Consider the following 15708-nt stretch of genomic DNA (forward strand, 5'->3'; position numbering starts at 1 on the left):
ATGCCAAAAAGCTCCTCAAATATGTTTTATAACTTTACCAAGATAGACAACAGCCAGTCGTTTACAATGGGGAACAAATTAGTCATAGTGGCAGAACAAGCAAGGAAGTGGGCAGAGCCAAGCACGAACTAGCGAGATCCTATTGGGTTGTTCTAGTACATCTGCATATTACCGTTAGGGAACGCCTACCTTGTTAAGAACGCGTGTGCAATAACTCAATTCGCCTTTGAGCACCTTCTAAACAACGCGATGTTGTAAAAAGTTTGCAAAGGGCAAATTCTACCAAACTTAGTCCACTATGTTCATACCAGATTGTAGTTTTGGGAACAGAAAACTGTATTGAGATAAAATATTTCATCGATGAGAACATTTGCAGAATGTCGGCAAAAATCCCTAGTGGGCTTCCTTTCACTACCATATTTGGTAGTGAGTGGAAACGGAAGCGGATGCTTCACATTTATCAGTGAAATATCTGTGTCATTGTTCTATCTGTGGTGTCGTTTTATTGGTAACTAGGAGGTTACACATTTCACCCAGAAGCGCGCAACAACTGTTGAACACAGCGCCACTCCACAACGGAAAGAAAACAATGAATACAGCAAACTAACTAAACATTTTTCTACAGTTAATAACCTAGTTTGCCAGCAAGCTACAACTGCCTAGTTTAAGTGTAGCTTGCGTATGACTTTCATTGAAAAAACTCTTGGCAAACAACATAGTTAGGTAGGCTAACGTTAGCCAGCTAATCAGACATTTTCTAGCTAGTTATCGTTTTCTTCCCAGATGTCGTTTACGAGGGTGGGCCGCTTACAGCACGGTCAAGGAAAACGACCTGCTGTGCGTCCCAAGAAGGCCAATGCCCCGAAGAGAGAGTGGGTGGTGAGTGTGCTAGTAGTTGCTGTCCCTGTCATGGAATCAACTTTGCCACCAGGGGAGAAGGAAGAGATACATTTATGAAATTATGATGACTACCATCTTCTGCTAATTTCAGAGCACCGTCCATGACCTCTCTGTACACAAGGCTTCACCGGAGGAGCTGGTAAGAGAGACTTGTTGTTGTTTTCTCTCATTTTGTTATGTTGTTAGTTATCCTAGGTCAGTATGCCTACTCCTCTCTCTTCCTCCTCAGAATCGTCGTCATGAGATGCACCGGTCCCAGAACCGAGTGGTGGCCCAGTGGGAGCTGAGAGAGAGAGCTCTGAGACACAGGAGGAAGAAGGACCTCCCTGGTAGCCCAGCTCCGCTAGACCGCGCCAGCCTCAACATCATCAGAGAGGTGAGGAGTACAGACAGACCTCATGCGCAGATCGTAGGGGTATCTCACGTAAATCTAATTTGACATGAAACTACTTTGAAATTGCAAACTCGAGTCAGCTTGCAACTCAGTGAACACTTACATCCCCTTGATTCCCCACAGATGTTTATTGAATGTTGTTTATATTACATAACTGCAGATTAAACCTTTGTCTTCACACTGAAGACTTGTTATCTCATTGTGCTGTAGGTGTTCTCAGATCAGTTTCAACTGCAGGACGTTCTGGCCCGGTCAGACAGAGCTATGGCTGTGGTCAAAGACTTGTTTGGCGACGCGCCTCGCAGGCAGACCGGTATGATACTGCTCTTATCCTGCTATGGATTAATGAATGGCTTTTCAATGTGTTTTGATCATGTGTTGGTTATTGTATGTCTGTGTTTGAATGTTCTCTATGCATCTTACAGGGTTTCAGTTGTGGCACCGGACATTTGAGAAATTTACCAGACCCATAACTTGATTAGGGCGTCCACCCGCGTTGCTCTGAATGACTGAAAGCACATTTAGATTATGGTAATTCATATTAACATGCAACTCGAGGATGGAACTACATGCATCCTTACCAAATTCCAATGCGCACTTTGAAGATTTTAGAATAAGTGTCCACATTTACTTTTCCTCAGCCAACAAGACGAGTAATGAACAGCAAAATCACAAGCCTTTGTCAATCTACTATGCCCCATAGTAGAAAAGTTGACCTATTCTATTGGTCAGCTTGTCAAGAAAGAGAGCCTGTTCCAAACACTCTGGGACGGTTGTGGGATGATAGATCCCAAATTCAACCAGTAGGCATAGACTATATAAAAAAAACTTTAAAAAGCAATGAGTCTGATGCAACAGATCAGAACATTTCGCTTAAAATGTTGATACTATTATTTCTAATTGAGGCTTTTCACAAATGTTCGTTCCATAATGCAATTAACGGGAAAACGCCGTTGTCAAAAGTGCATCACACATGCGAGACGTTTCATGTGACAGAGATGGAAATATCCATTATAAATGTAGAAAGAGGGGAGATCTAAAGATGCAACAATTAACATGGGTTGATAATATGACTAGGATTGTGCCTTTGGCTACTGGACAATGTAAAAAAATAAAGTTGATTTGAAAACCAATAGAACATGAGAGAAATAGTCTACTGGTTTCAATGGCATATGGAAGTCTGAATAAAATAAATGCCTCTACGGACGTGGTCTGATTTTGGCTAGGCTGCTTTGAAGCAAGGTTAAACATACCTCATATGTAGCAAAACGTTCAGGATTCACATAATTAGGTCTGTTTTCAAAATGCACACGGCCTCCATTTCATTGCAAAGTGGTGTGTGATGCACTGATGAAGCCAAAGCGCGCTTCAATTACCAGTTGATGAATACAAATACTAGTTATTTTTAATTGTGGCCATCAAAACTGTTTTTAACACACGATTGCATTTAGAATTGTTGCGCACTGATTGTGCCTATAAAGGCAGGTTTCAGTCTAGCAGCAACGAAACAGCTGTTTGAGATGCTGTAGCAGAAGCTCTCCTGTTGTCTGACATGTTTTCTGTACTCTGTAATAAATAACATGCCTAACGAGTATACACATGCACCTTTAGACCGGTCAAATGTATTTACATCGACTGGTATTTCCATCAGTTAGCCTAATAGGCATTATTTCACAATGGGATTTTAATTTTTCTCCCGGTCAATCAGCTTTTCCATTTTTTTATTGTCTTAAAGCTGGTTATTACTGACCGGTTAATGGAAGCCCTAAAGTGTTGTTGTGAGTGATTTGTATTCTTTATTTTTCTCAGGGTTCCCCAGTGTTACCATGGCTCCAGACTGTGGCTCTGACTCAGACCTGCCTGTCCTGCAGAAACCAGAGGCCCCAACACAGCTCTCCCTCCTCAGCCAGTCCATGATGGACCCACAGGTACTGCTCTCTTTCTCTTTGTGTTTGTGTTTCCATTTCTTAACATATGTATTTTTTATTTCAGGCTCTGAATGAGCTGGAGGACTCTGTTGAAGACCATAGTGATGAAGAAACTGGCCATTCTGCCTCTGTCAATTTCAACTCCAACATGGATACCAGGTAACAACACTGACATTCTGCCAAACACTTACCAATGCCCACACACACCCATTACAAATTATTATTTGCCAGACAGCAGCCCCCCCCCCACACCTCTCTGATTCAGAGGGGTTGAGTTAAATGCGGAGGACACTTTTCGGTTGAATGCATTCAGTTGTACAACTGACTAGGTATCCCCCTTTCCCTTATCTGTTGTAATGTCTCTATCATAAGCTCACATCCTTTTTTGTTGTCAGTTACAAGGTGTATACCCGGAAAGTGAAAGCCAAGCCTTGTACTAGAGGAGGGAAGCAGCAAAGACCCCAGTGTAACTCCAACCTCCAGGGGGCAGGAGGAGACAGCCCCCCTCAGACTCCCAGTGCCTCAGGGGGAACCCAAGTACAAGCAGGTAAGAGGACAGATCATTTAACTGGGAAAAAGGATGGATAATGTAATGTACTATACATCAACTCTTACTCCCTATTTTCTCTCTCTCTCTCTTGCTCTCTCACCCTCATTCTCTTTCCTTTCCTCCTCTTTCTTCCTCCTTCTCTCCAGCTCTGAATGCCACAGTTAAAGTCCAGCGGTTGGGGTCCAGACAGCCCCAACCCCAGCCTGAACCTGGGGAGCATTTCACCCTGGTCACTCAGGTCCTGAACCCAGACCCTCCTCTCACCCGCTCAGGTACGACTCATAGTGCATCACAACAACAGTCAATTCATCAGGTACTATTGTTTAAAGTTGACTGAATTAGTGCACATTAATGCATAGTAGTGCAGTAATTGGTTCATGGAGGCATATGTTAACATGTTTCTCCTATGTGTCTGTTTCTATGTAGGCAGGAAGAGCCGGTCCTCGAAAGCCAGTAGGGGGCGCAGTACTGAGTCAGGTCTGGATGGCTCTACCCTCAGCTCTCTGAGTGGGAACCAGTCCAGCCTGGGGCTGCTGCAGGGCCTGCTGGGTCAGGTGGAGACAGAGCTGGATGGCCTAGGGCCAGAGGAGCCTCCCAGAGCCCCAGGAGCAGGGGAAGGAGAGGGGACGACGGGGCCAAAGCACAGCACACATGGCCTCACAGGCTTCTCTGTGGCTCTGGTGTCTACACTGGGCCGCCTGGCTAGACTACTCAGACAGGTATGCCTAACGACTATTCGACTGGTTCTCTGTGTCGGTTCTGTTCTGCCAGTATGAATGATAACTCTATCCCCTGTGTCTGTTCTGTTCTGTCAGTATGAATGATAACTCTATTCTCTGTGTCTGTTCTGTTCTGCCAGTATGAATGATAACTATATCCCCTGTGTCTGTTCTGTTCTGCCAGTATGAATGATAACTCTATCCCCTGTGTCTGTTCTGTTCTGCCAGTATGAATGATAACTCTATTCCCTGTGTCTGTTCTGTTCTGCCAGTATGAATGATAACTCTATTCCCTGTGTCTGTTCTGTTCTGCCAGTATGAATGATAACTATATCCCCTGTGGGTCAGAGAGAGGAGGAGACTCAGAGGGAGGGAAAGGAGAGGAGGCGGCTGGAGGTGGAGGTGAAGGAGCAGAGAGGAATGATAGACGCCCTCACCGCAGAGACCCTGACCCTGAGAGAGGAGAGCGCCGCCCTGCAGGTCAGAATAGAAATCACACACACAGTATCTCTCTACATCACTTGTACCTTAAGAATGGCTTCCAAGGCTAATTCATGTTTCTTCATATCATTATGTGCGATGAAGAGGTCTCTAATAGTGATTTCCCTCCAGGCAGGTTTGCAGCAGCGAGCGTGTGATCTGGAACAGAGGCTGGACACAGTGGTGCTGGTTCTGGGGGGATTGGGGGTACTAGGAGGAGACGGGGACTATGAGCCTCAAGAGACTGGCAGCATAGCTACAGGTCAGTACACACACACACACGGTTCACTATACTTTTCCTCAACGTGTTATGAGTATTGGTAAAGACTTGTGTCCCTATTCAGGCAGTGAGTGGGAACCGTCCTATGATGCAGACGCTCCTGTACCCTCCTATGAACAGAATCAGACAGGTCTCACTCTCAACCCTGCTGTGCTGCTCTCTCCACCACGTCAGAGAGACAATCGGCCACACGGTCACACTTCAGGTAACAGGTCTCTCTCTCTACCTCTTTCTGGGTTGTCTATTTGGCTCTACTCTACTCTCTTTCTTCATGTTTTCATTCTGTCATGTTGCTCTCCTCCCCAGCTGTTCATTCCCTGGCTCTTCACCACGTTCCCTCTCTCCCTGTGACCCGGGGCTCCTGTGACGACCTCCAGACCTTCAGCTCCGCCCCCTCTCTCTTCAGCCTGCCCCGCCCTGCCCCTACACCCCCTCCAGCCGCCACCCCAGACCCTCTCCTCTGCGATCCGTCCCAGGGTGCCATGCTGTCTCAGATTGCCGAGCTGACCCGTCAGAACGCCCTCATACGGGATCAGCTGGGGCAGTTCCACCCCGCTACTCCTCCCTCCGGGTCAGAGATTTGTGAAGGTCAGAGTTCAGGCAGGGGGTTTGTCTCCAGCAGCACAGGGAGACTGACTCCCCAACAGGGCATGGAGAAGAGAGGCTTCGTTCCCAGCAGTACAGGCAGAACAACACCCCAGCGTGAGACAGGGAGAGAGAGGGGGACATGGTCCTGTGGTGGAGAGCAGCAAACACAGCAGGTGAGGTCACATCTAACAGAGCACTCACTGTCCAGATTTCAGGTCTCTTGAGTACTGTACAGTACGGCATGATAAACATTCCATGAGGTGAACATACTGGTGTCTTCTATCAAGTTTTGCATGAATGACAGGTTTAGTACCTGCTGTTTCTGTGTCTCCTACAGTCTGTGGTTCGTGAGAGCCCAGGCTGTGAGAGCAGTGTGGAACAGCGTCTCCTAGAGCTCAACAGGCAGAGTGCAGCAGCCAGGAGCAGACTGCTGGAGCTTATAGAACAACAGAGACAGAGCTCCTCCTCAGCCAGAGTATCCCCTTCTGTCTCCCCCATACCTCCACTGTCAGGTCAGGCAGCTGTGTGTGTGAGACAAGAGGTGTGTGTTGTAACCATCTCCACACAGTATTCACTACTACTTTCTCCCTCTCAGCAGCAGGCCTGAGCCCAGAGTCATCCATGCTGCTGCCTGAACAGGACCCCTCCCCCCTGGGCAGCGGAGGTAGTAGACGGTGAGTCTGAAATAAGAACTGTAACCATTAGGGAGGACTGTAAATTTAGAGAGAACCGTAAATGGGACAATACAACACTGACCGTAGATCTGTGACTAGGACATTTCATTCTAACCGACTCGGCAGGTGATGTGGAGGAAGGGATCAGAGGTCAGGGGAATGATGGTCATCTTGACTGAAGAGGTCCTGTGTGTTTCAGGTCTGCTGGTGGGGTCTCTCCACAAAGCCTTGGAGGACAGTCCAGAGGCAGCAGGACTCCGGTACACACACACACTGGTTCATCCTATTTGTGGAATGTTTAGTATTTTTTTTAAGGACGATCATACAATTTTCCCTTTTGTCCAGTACAGGTGGACAAGCTGAAAGGAGAAGGCTGGTTTGCGTTGTCTACACATGTAAGATGAACAAGTTAAGAACTGAATACAGAAACTCCCTGCAACTTTTGTAACTTTTAGTAGAGGTCACTTTAGACTTAATGTTGTTTCTTTACCCTGTTTTTACCTATGCAATTTTCTTATGGTTGTGAATTAAAACTTTTGATAACTGTGGTTGTGTTGCTGGTGCAGACATTATTTTCTACCTCATTGTATACACACAATAACACAGCACTTCGCCTGAGGCCAGTTTCAATATAGTTTAATAGCACTGTATAAAAAGGCTTTTTAAATAACTGGTATATGAATACATTTATGTTTTTGTAATTTGTCATTTTACATTCACTTAGGTTGGTGTCATTAAAACTCATTTTTCAACCACTCCACAAATGTCTTGTTAACAAACTATAGTTTTGGCAAGTTCGGTTAAGACATCTACTTTGTGCATGACACAAGTATTTTTTCCAACAATTGTTCACAGACAGATTATTTCACTTATAATTCACTGTATCACAATTCCAGTGGGTCAGAAGTTTACATACACTAAGTTGACTGTGCCTTTAAACAGCTTGGAAAATTCCAGAAAATGATGTCATGGCTTTAGAAGCTTCTTTTAGCTTTAGAGGCTAATTGACAACATTTGGAATGTGTACCTGTAGATGTATTTCAAGGCTTACCTTCAAACTCAGTGCCTCTTTGCTTTACATCATGGGAAAATCAAAAAATCAGCCAAGAAAAAAAAATTGTAGACAGACCACAGGTCTGGTTCATCCTTGGGAGCAATTTCCAAACGCCTGAAGGTACCACGTTCATCTGTACAAACAATAGTACGCAAGTATAAACACCATGGGACCACGCAGCCGTCATACCGCTCAGGAAGGAGACGCGTTCTGTCTCCTAGAGATGAACATACTTTGGTGCGAAAAGTGCAAATCAATCCCAGAACAACAGCAAAGGACCTTGTGAAGATGCTGGAGGAAACCGGTACAAAAGTATCTATATCCACAGTAAAACGAGTCCTACATCGACATAACCTGAAAGGCCGCTCAGCAAGGAAGCAGCCGCTGCTCCAAAACCACCATAAAAAAGCCAGACTACGGTTTGCAACTGCACATGGGGACAAAGATCATACTTTTTGGAGAAATGTCCTCTGCTCTGATGAAACACAAATAGAACTGTTTGGCCATAATGACCATCGTTATGTTTGGAGGAAAAAGGGGGAGGCTTGCAAGTCGAAGAACACCATCCCAACTGTGAAGCATGGGGGTGGCAGCATCATGTTGTGGGGGTGCTTTGCTGCAGGAGGGACTGGTGCACTTCACAAAATCGATGGCATCATGAGGATATATTGAAGCAACATCTCAAGACATCAGTCAGGAAGTTAAAGCTTGGTCACAAATGGGTCTTTCAAATGGACAATGACCCCAAGCATACTTCCAAAGTTGTGGCAAAATGGCTTAAGGACAACAAAGTCAAGGTATTGGAGTGGCCATCACAAAGCCCGGACCTCAATCCTATAGAAAATGTATGAGCAGAACTGAAAAAGTGTGTGCGAGCAACAAGGCGGAATGGGCCAAAATTCACCCGACTTATTGTGGGAAGCTTGTGGAAGGCTACCCAAAATATTTGACCCAAGTTAAACAATTTAAAGGCAATGCTACCAAATATTAATTGAGTATATGTAAACTTCTGACCCACTGGGAATGTGATGAAATAAATAAAATCTGAAATAAATCATTCTCTCTACTATTATTCTGACATTTCACATTCTTAAAATAAAGTGGTGATCCTAACTGACCTAAGACAGTGCTTTTTTACTAGGATTAAATGTCAGGAATTGTGAAAAACTGAGTTTAAATGTATTTGGCTAAGGTGTATGTAAACTTCCGACTTCAACTGTAGCTAGGCGGGACAACCACATATCACAGTCTTAAGTACATTTTCCTCAGTTATCAGCGAAGTCGGTGCTCGTAGGAAAAGTTGGGTGCAAGGTTTCTATTTAATTCTTTAATTACATTTTGATTGAACTATATCAGCTAAGGTACTGTGCATTGTTGGACAAACATAGAAGACATAATGCTGCTGTTTAGGTTGATAGATAAATAACTGAACAAGGATTGTGAGTGAGAGAATGAACACGGTCTATGTCTCGCTCTATAGCTGGGATTTAATAACGTTGGAGTCCGCCACACCTCATCATGCTGTACATGTGAAGACAGCTTTCTGGTTCTGAAGAACCTTTTTCAATCATGCGGGTGCCATAATCTATGCCTGAATACCAGCTTGGTGCTTCTGGTATTAAATCCTACCAAGTGAGACTTCAGCCCATTTCGGATGGGATTAGTTTTACCGGGGGAACTCAGGTAATATAATTATGTGCACGAGCACAAATCACCACATCTGTCATTTTAGTCCTGTCCGAATCTGCCATGTCAGTCATTTTTACTTGGTAGGAAGGTTGTTATCCCAGCCCCTAAAAACCTACTGTTTTTCAGAAAACTCCCAGGTCCTCTGATAATACTTATCCCGTGTGAATCGTCATCCATGTGTTTTGAGTTAAACAGGTACTGCGCCCAGTATGGGTAAGAATTTGGGAACAAAGTGCTATGCACGTAGCCTACAGATGAATGAACCGTTTTTTTTTCTTCACAAATCAACTTTCCCAGAGTCATTCTTCCCTTTTAAATGAAGTGGATGATATTGTGCCAATGAAAAGCTAAATTGCCAGATGCGTCAGGTAATTAATTGTCTGCGTAGGTTACAGTTCATGGTTCTTACTGATATCCATAGTAGAGCCTCCAGGCTTCCGTCATAACGGTACATTTTGAATGAGAAAAAAAAAAACATTTACAGGGGCAGTTTGGTAAAACTAATCCCGTCCGAATGGTCCATGGGGTAAAACGGACATGCTGGGGCAATAATTACATAACCTACGTTCCATAATAATACTAGTCCCGTGCGAATAGGGTTTTTAGAAAACTTCACAGTCCCTCTCAGCCACAGCAGAGATCCTCCTTGTCTTGTAGATGAACTTGACCTGGCAACGTGTCCCTGGGGTCGTGACCCTGAAGCAGCAGCCCCCGTCCTGTAGTGTGGCAGAGTGTCTCTGAGACACCTGCTCCAGCTCTGTCCCGCACGCCCTCCCCTGCCTCTCCTCTCTCATCCACACTGTCTCACCCTCTACTGCCAAAACCAACACTGTCCCCCCTAAACCCTGCACCTCGCCCACCCCCTGCTCCTGCAGTCCAGACACACGCACACACTGCGGCTCGTGTACCTCAAAGTACTGGCCCCTGTCATAGCCGCGGCAGCTAACACTGATAAGAAAGGAGGCTGGCTCGGAGGTGACAAATTGGAGGACTTCCTCTATCCCGTTGTCGATGGCGACTGGGCCCCTGACCCTTTCTCCCCAGCGTATCTCTGGCCCTCCGAAGATTCGTACTTTCTCTGGGACAAGCTGGAAGCTGTGATGCTCCCCTGGCTTCAGGTAGCTCTCCAGACCCAACATAGTGTCTTTATGCAGCTCCTGTAAGTTAAGCAGGCCCCACCTGACCGGGTCATACTTTACCACAGACAGAACCCTGTGTCTCACCCCAGCATCAAAGCTCTGGGGGCCGAACGCCGGCCGGGCCAGGGTTGAGCAGATGTGCTGGGTGATGGTAGCAATAGGAGCCTGGGAGAGATCTATGGAGGTAGTGTTTTCTTGTGGGTGCACCCTGTCCAGCAGACGTGTGATGCAAAGGCAGAGATCTCTGTACTGGATGGGGAGACCAGCTGGGACTGGGTGTTTGGAGGGAGCTCCGTGTCCCAGTGCTTTGCGGATGACCCGTGCAGGCAGGCCCTGGAAACGGGTGACTCTATGGAGTCTGCGAGAGCGGCAGGGGTACACAGCCCCCTCTTCAGGAGGGGAGAGGCACAGACTGTCCTGAAGAGGGTGGAGATCACGTAGCAACTGAGCTAGTACTGTAACACTCTGTAACAGGCTCTCAGTTCCCCCGTCTGCCCAGCATTCCTCCAACTCCTGGAGAAGCTCTGTCTCCACTCTCTCACTGTCTCGTAACAGACGGACAGCATCCCTAGGTTCCCACAATGATTCCACTGCAGCCCCAGGATCCTCCAGAGCCTCTGCCATGCTGTCCCACAGGACCAAGCTAAAGATGTTCCACACTTTGTCTATGTGGTCCCCAGTGTGGAGATGGTCTCCAGCTCGCAGGTGGTGGTCCACAGTGCAGAGGTGGTCCCCAGCTTGCAGGTGGTGGTGGTCCCCAGTGCGGAGAAAGGCCTCAGCCACAGACAGCAGCTTCAGTAACATACATCCCCTCTCAGAGAGCAGCACCCCTAAAAGCAACAAAACAGTTACTGATAGGTAGATAGAGAAGTACCTGATACAAATAGACAAATAAGTAAGTAGTGAGACCTACGCTGTGCTGTGCACTCTGCCACCCTGTTTAGCAGCCTAGAGGCATCCTGGGTCTTACTGAGGAAGAGGGTGACCAGGGCCCTGAGCTGAACGATGTCCCCCACCTCAACCTCCTCCAACAGGCACTCTCTGACAGTCCTCCTGGGCAGACCCACTGCCACCCCCAGCTCACACACATTCAGCCTGGCCCCCTCACCTGGAGCCACAGCCAGCAGGGACAGCACCTGCTGGAGCACATCTGAGAAGGAGGAGGAGGTGACACAGGTTGTCACTGTAAATTGTTAATTTTATTTTCAATCTGAATCTATCTTCTGCTACTGATCTGCTTGTGTTATAATGGTAGTTAACTGGTGTGACCTTTACCCGAGAGTATGTGGGTGTCTGGGAGAGACAGACCTTCCCCATCAGTCTGTCTGGTCTCAACTGCTGTGTGAGTACTACATAACCCATCATCCTTCACTTCCACAGGAGTACTACACACCCCAGGATCCTCCACTGCTACAGAGGTGATATAAACTTCATGACCACTGACCAGAGATATTAGGCACAGCCCACTGACTGAAATACAGACACAAAACACGAGACAGAATTAAAAAGTAATAAACTTGTTATAACAAGTTAATAACAAGTCACCACTGATGTCTGAGGCCAGCTGTGGGTCTTCGCTGCCCAGTGCCTGGTAGAAGCTACAGCAGGCCCTCTCTCCCTTGGACAGACAGACGGACAGGAGCTGGTGGGTCTGCTGGTAAGATGTGGGCGCTGCCTGGACCTGGTCCAGTTCAAACTGAGTTAGTGTGCCATTAGAGAACAGCTCCAGGGAGACCGGCAGGACAGAGAACCCCAACCGGCCACACAGGACACTGAGCTGGGCCTGCAGCTGACGCTCTGGGGAAGCCAAACAATACAACACAACACCGAATCAGATAGGAGATGACCAATGCCAGATGATTAAAACACCTATGCATACCAACAGTCTGACCCTTTCAGGAAGAGGTCCTCTGCATTACCATACCTGTGGGTCCACGCTGAATATCTGTGGGGGAAACAAAAGACATCAAATATCGTCTTAAGACTCAAGTTTGCATGTGGAAGATGAAATTAGGTAACACTATTCATACACATTCATCATGTGTTCACACACTTGCCCTTCCATACCTGCATCAGTTCTGAGCCAGGCTCGGAGGCGCGGGTAGTGCTGCTTGCATCTCCTGAGGCACTCCATGAAGCATCTGGCCCCAGCCTCGTCCATCTCAGCCTGGACAACCTCCAGCAGCCTGCGTGCCCGGCCCTGAGGGGTCCTCTCTGCCCCCACCTCAAAGTAGTTCTCCTGGGAGAGCAGGCCGGATGCCAGGGTCCTGTCCAGCAGGGGAGCCAGGTTATACAGGGAGGCCACCAGGAGCTCTCTGGAGGCCAGCAGGTGGGACTTCACAGGCTGCTTCTGCCCCCCTGGAGGCCCCACTGGGCCTGGGTCTTCTGTCAGGAAGGATTGGAACAATCATTACTTCATCTTAGAAGTTATTCAAGCAGATTGGTAGTTAAATTGCGGGACAGTGTGTGTTTCAAACTACACCGGTGTGCACGGATAAGGGAACACACCCTCTACCTAGGTCTGGCATTGTGGGGAATTCCATCACCATGTATACTGATCCATTGCAGGCAGCCTAGCAAAAAAAAAAAAAGTTAATTTACATAGTTTTTTATTTAGCAAACTTTTTAATTGTGAATTCTACATTTAAATCACAGGTACATCTGGAACTTGTAACGCTAGCTTTCTTTCAGTCAACTTCCTGGTTTAGCCTATGAGCATATTTCTGTCAAAGTTGACAGCAGAATGTCTGCCTTTTGCCCCTTTCCCACCAAAAAAACTACATCCTCAAACATGACAACACTGACTATAATAATTTGTCTCTAAACTAATATACACTAGTACACTTAATGAAACGAGTAAATTATCCAACCTGAATGTGTGGAGTATCGAAGAAGTTGCAGCGCGCAGCAGGGTTAGAGGACTACGGTACCCACCATGCTTTGCAACTAGACAGTCCCTCTCCCAGGGTTGCCCGGCAACGAGGCGATGCCAAAGATGATATATATATATATATATATATATATATATATATATATATTTTTTTTTTTTATTTTATTTTTTTATTATGCCAAAGAAGATGGACTCGTGGCTGTCGTGAGAAGATTTGATTCTCACGGAATGCTGACATTAATAGCTACAACCAAGGACATATTTGCAAGTACATGTCAACTCTGACTCCAACTTTTGCAAGGTAGTTTGCACGGGCCGAAAAAATGTTACGCATGTGTGGCAATTTCTCAACGCTCTCGCTGGGAAGAGTGAATGTCCTTGTCTTGAACAGATGAGATGACTCCACAGAAAAGCAGGAAGCATCTCAGGAAACAGATCTCACAAGCTGCTGGCCTCTGCCCATCCAGAGAACTTCCCCAAAACTAGGTCAGGGTGCAGGAAGCACAGACACAGGCAGAGGGCCTTCAGGGCAAGCTAAAGGTAGGAATATTACTGTACATTAGCCCCCTTGACTTCTGTCGCAGCTCCTTTAAGTCACCAGAAAACAGGTTTAGGGGACCATCCACATTCAAGTAGTCCACCTCAATAATTCACAACATGCACTAAATGTTTATTCCACTAGATGGTAGTGTTTTACCTAGAACATAATTACATTGCCAGTAGATGTTGCAATTCTACGAAATTGGCAACAAATTGGGGTGTCACAACCAAAACAAAATCTATATGAAGGTCAATGGGGAAATATTTGGAGATAGTTGGGGGGCTTTAGTTGACATTGTGGACTCATTGGAACCAATGGCACAAAATAGGGAAATAAAAGCAACAGTTGATTTGCTGCAATTGATATTGTGTAATCTAATCGAATATTAGCTAACTTCGAGGAAGCAAGAAAGTCTACAATGTCCCCAAAAGCACATTTTTCCCCAAATATTAGAATAATGATATGATAGTGCCATGATCAGTTTCTAAAGCCTTCCCGCTCTCTTTAATGTTCAGTCCAAGAAAAACATAGACAGCTACTGTAACAAAGGATTCATATTTTTGTATTCCAACATGTTGAGTGATTATGTAGCTGTTTAAACTGCTTTTTGATCTTTTAGCCACAAATCATTGTATCAACTAGTAATTCAACAGACTATATTTATTTTATCATCTCAGGTGTGCACTATGCTATAATTATGCTGTGGTGTGGAGGTTGCAGGGCTAGTGTTGAGAGTAGAATAGAGTGGGGAGGAAGGAGTGGAGCTTTTTCCAGAGAGCAGTGACTATGCCATAATAGCCAGGGGGAATAGAGCTTGCCAGCTTGTAGTCAGTCCTAAAATATGTAAATGAGTTACCTCTGGTTTGTTCAGCCATTCCCATGGGGGGAAATTAATGGGGAAAGAATGGCTTTTTTTGATCAACGCTGAAAATAAGGTCTGAGGTTAACACAGGCTTAGGGAATCTTATACGTTTTGTTCTATGAGATAATACCAGCCAGTTAACATGGCATTCATGAATTATGAAGCCTTCGTGTGCTTTTTGTGCTTGTTTTGATTACAGAAGTGCTTCAAAATCCACAAAAAGTGACGTCTGCTGATGAAGATTATCTCAGTAGAAAATGTACACTGTGTACAAAACATTAAGAACACCTGCTTTTTCCATGTCATAGACTGACCAGGTGAAGGCGATAATTCCTTATTGATGTCACTTGTTAAATCCACTTCAATCAGTGTAGATGAAGGGGGAGGAGACAGGTTAAAGAATGAATTTTAAGCCTTGAGACAATTGCGACGGATTGTGTATGTGTGCCATTCAGAGGGTGAATGGGCAAGATGAACGATTTGAGTGCCTTTGAATGGGGTAGGTTGGTTGTGGGTGCCAGGTGCACCGGTTTGAGTCAAGAACTGCAACGCTGCTGGGTTTTTCATGCTCAACAGTTTCCCGTGTGTATCGACAGTGGTCCACCACCAAAAAGACATCCTTCCAACTTGACAGAACTGTGGGAAGCATTGGAGTCAACATGGGCCAGCATCCCTGTGGAACGCTTTTGACACCTTGTATGGTCCATGTCCAGGTGAATTGAGGCTGTTCTGAGGGCAAAGGGTGAGTTGCAACTCAATATTAGGAAGGTGTTCTTAATGTTTGGTATATTCAGTGTTTTGAGATCTCCTAAGCCTGTGTTTACCACAGACCTTATTTTCGGGGTTTATCCAAACCCCCCCCAATGAAACATACAGTTTCCCATAGGCTTTTGCCGACGAGCCATGGCGGAGTTAGTGCCTACAAAAATACGCCATTACTATTTCTCTCCATATCTTAAGGAGTAGATCCGTCAGATAATAACCGCTGCAGTATAAAGAGGCCTGGAGCAGTGGCAGTAA

At 45.9% G+C, this 15708-nt stretch overlaps 2 protein-coding genes across 17 annotated transcripts; one reads left to right on the forward strand and one right to left on the reverse strand.

Annotated features, from left to right (window-relative positions):
• The first annotated feature begins 444 nt into the window (after positions 1–444).
• On the forward strand, positions 445–7061 carry spice1 (spindle and centriole associated protein 1). 11 transcript variants are annotated; one of them, XM_021620297.3, is made up of 17 exons: positions 445–879; positions 992–1039; positions 1130–1276; positions 1505–1607; positions 3104–3222; positions 3287–3381; positions 3618–3769; positions 3919–4044; positions 4199–4491; positions 4840–4971; positions 5104–5233; positions 5316–5456; positions 5558–6012; positions 6177–6351; positions 6435–6513; positions 6713–6773; positions 6864–7061. In XM_021620297.3, exons 1-17 carry the CDS (start codon positions 784–786, stop codon positions 6915–6917), a joined length of 2406 nt encoding a protein of 801 aa, XP_021475972.2. In that variant the 5' UTR covers positions 445–783; the 3' UTR covers positions 6918–7061. The 11 variants fall into 11 exon arrangements, 6 of the variants coding, with proteins under 6 accessions (XP_021475972.2, XP_021475973.2, XP_090045659.1 ...); XM_021620298.3 differs by having other exon boundaries at positions 454–879; positions 6438–6513; XR_016484397.1 differs by having other exon boundaries at positions 483–879; positions 6640–6773.
• A 71-nt stretch (positions 7062–7132) lies between these two features.
• On the reverse strand, positions 7133–13744 carry LOC110535356 (uncharacterized). Of its 6 annotated transcripts, none has more exons than XM_090189538.1 (8): positions 13266–13744; positions 12911–12968; positions 12463–12777; positions 12320–12340; positions 11941–12192; positions 11671–11805; positions 11309–11545; positions 7133–11225 (listed from the first exon to the last, which is right to left on the reverse strand). In XM_090189538.1, the coding sequence occupies exons 2-8, from the start codon at positions 12942–12944 to the stop codon at positions 9859–9861; spliced, it is 2361 nt and encodes a 786-aa protein (XP_090045664.1). In that variant the 5' UTR covers positions 12945–12968; positions 13266–13744; the 3' UTR covers positions 7133–9858. The 6 variants fall into 6 exon arrangements, with proteins under 6 accessions (XP_090045664.1, XP_036790906.2, XP_021475978.3 ...); XM_036935011.2 differs by having other exon boundaries at positions 11671–11802; positions 12463–12780; XM_021620303.3 differs by having other exon boundaries at positions 12463–12780.
• Positions 13745–15708: the final 1964 nt, after the last annotated feature.

This window comes from Oncorhynchus mykiss, chromosome 11, assembly GCF_057628025.1.
Source record: "Oncorhynchus mykiss isolate SJ-2025 chromosome 11, ASM5762802v1, whole genome shotgun sequence".
NCBI classification, from domain to species: Eukaryota; Metazoa; Chordata; class Actinopteri; order Salmoniformes; family Salmonidae; genus Oncorhynchus; species Oncorhynchus mykiss.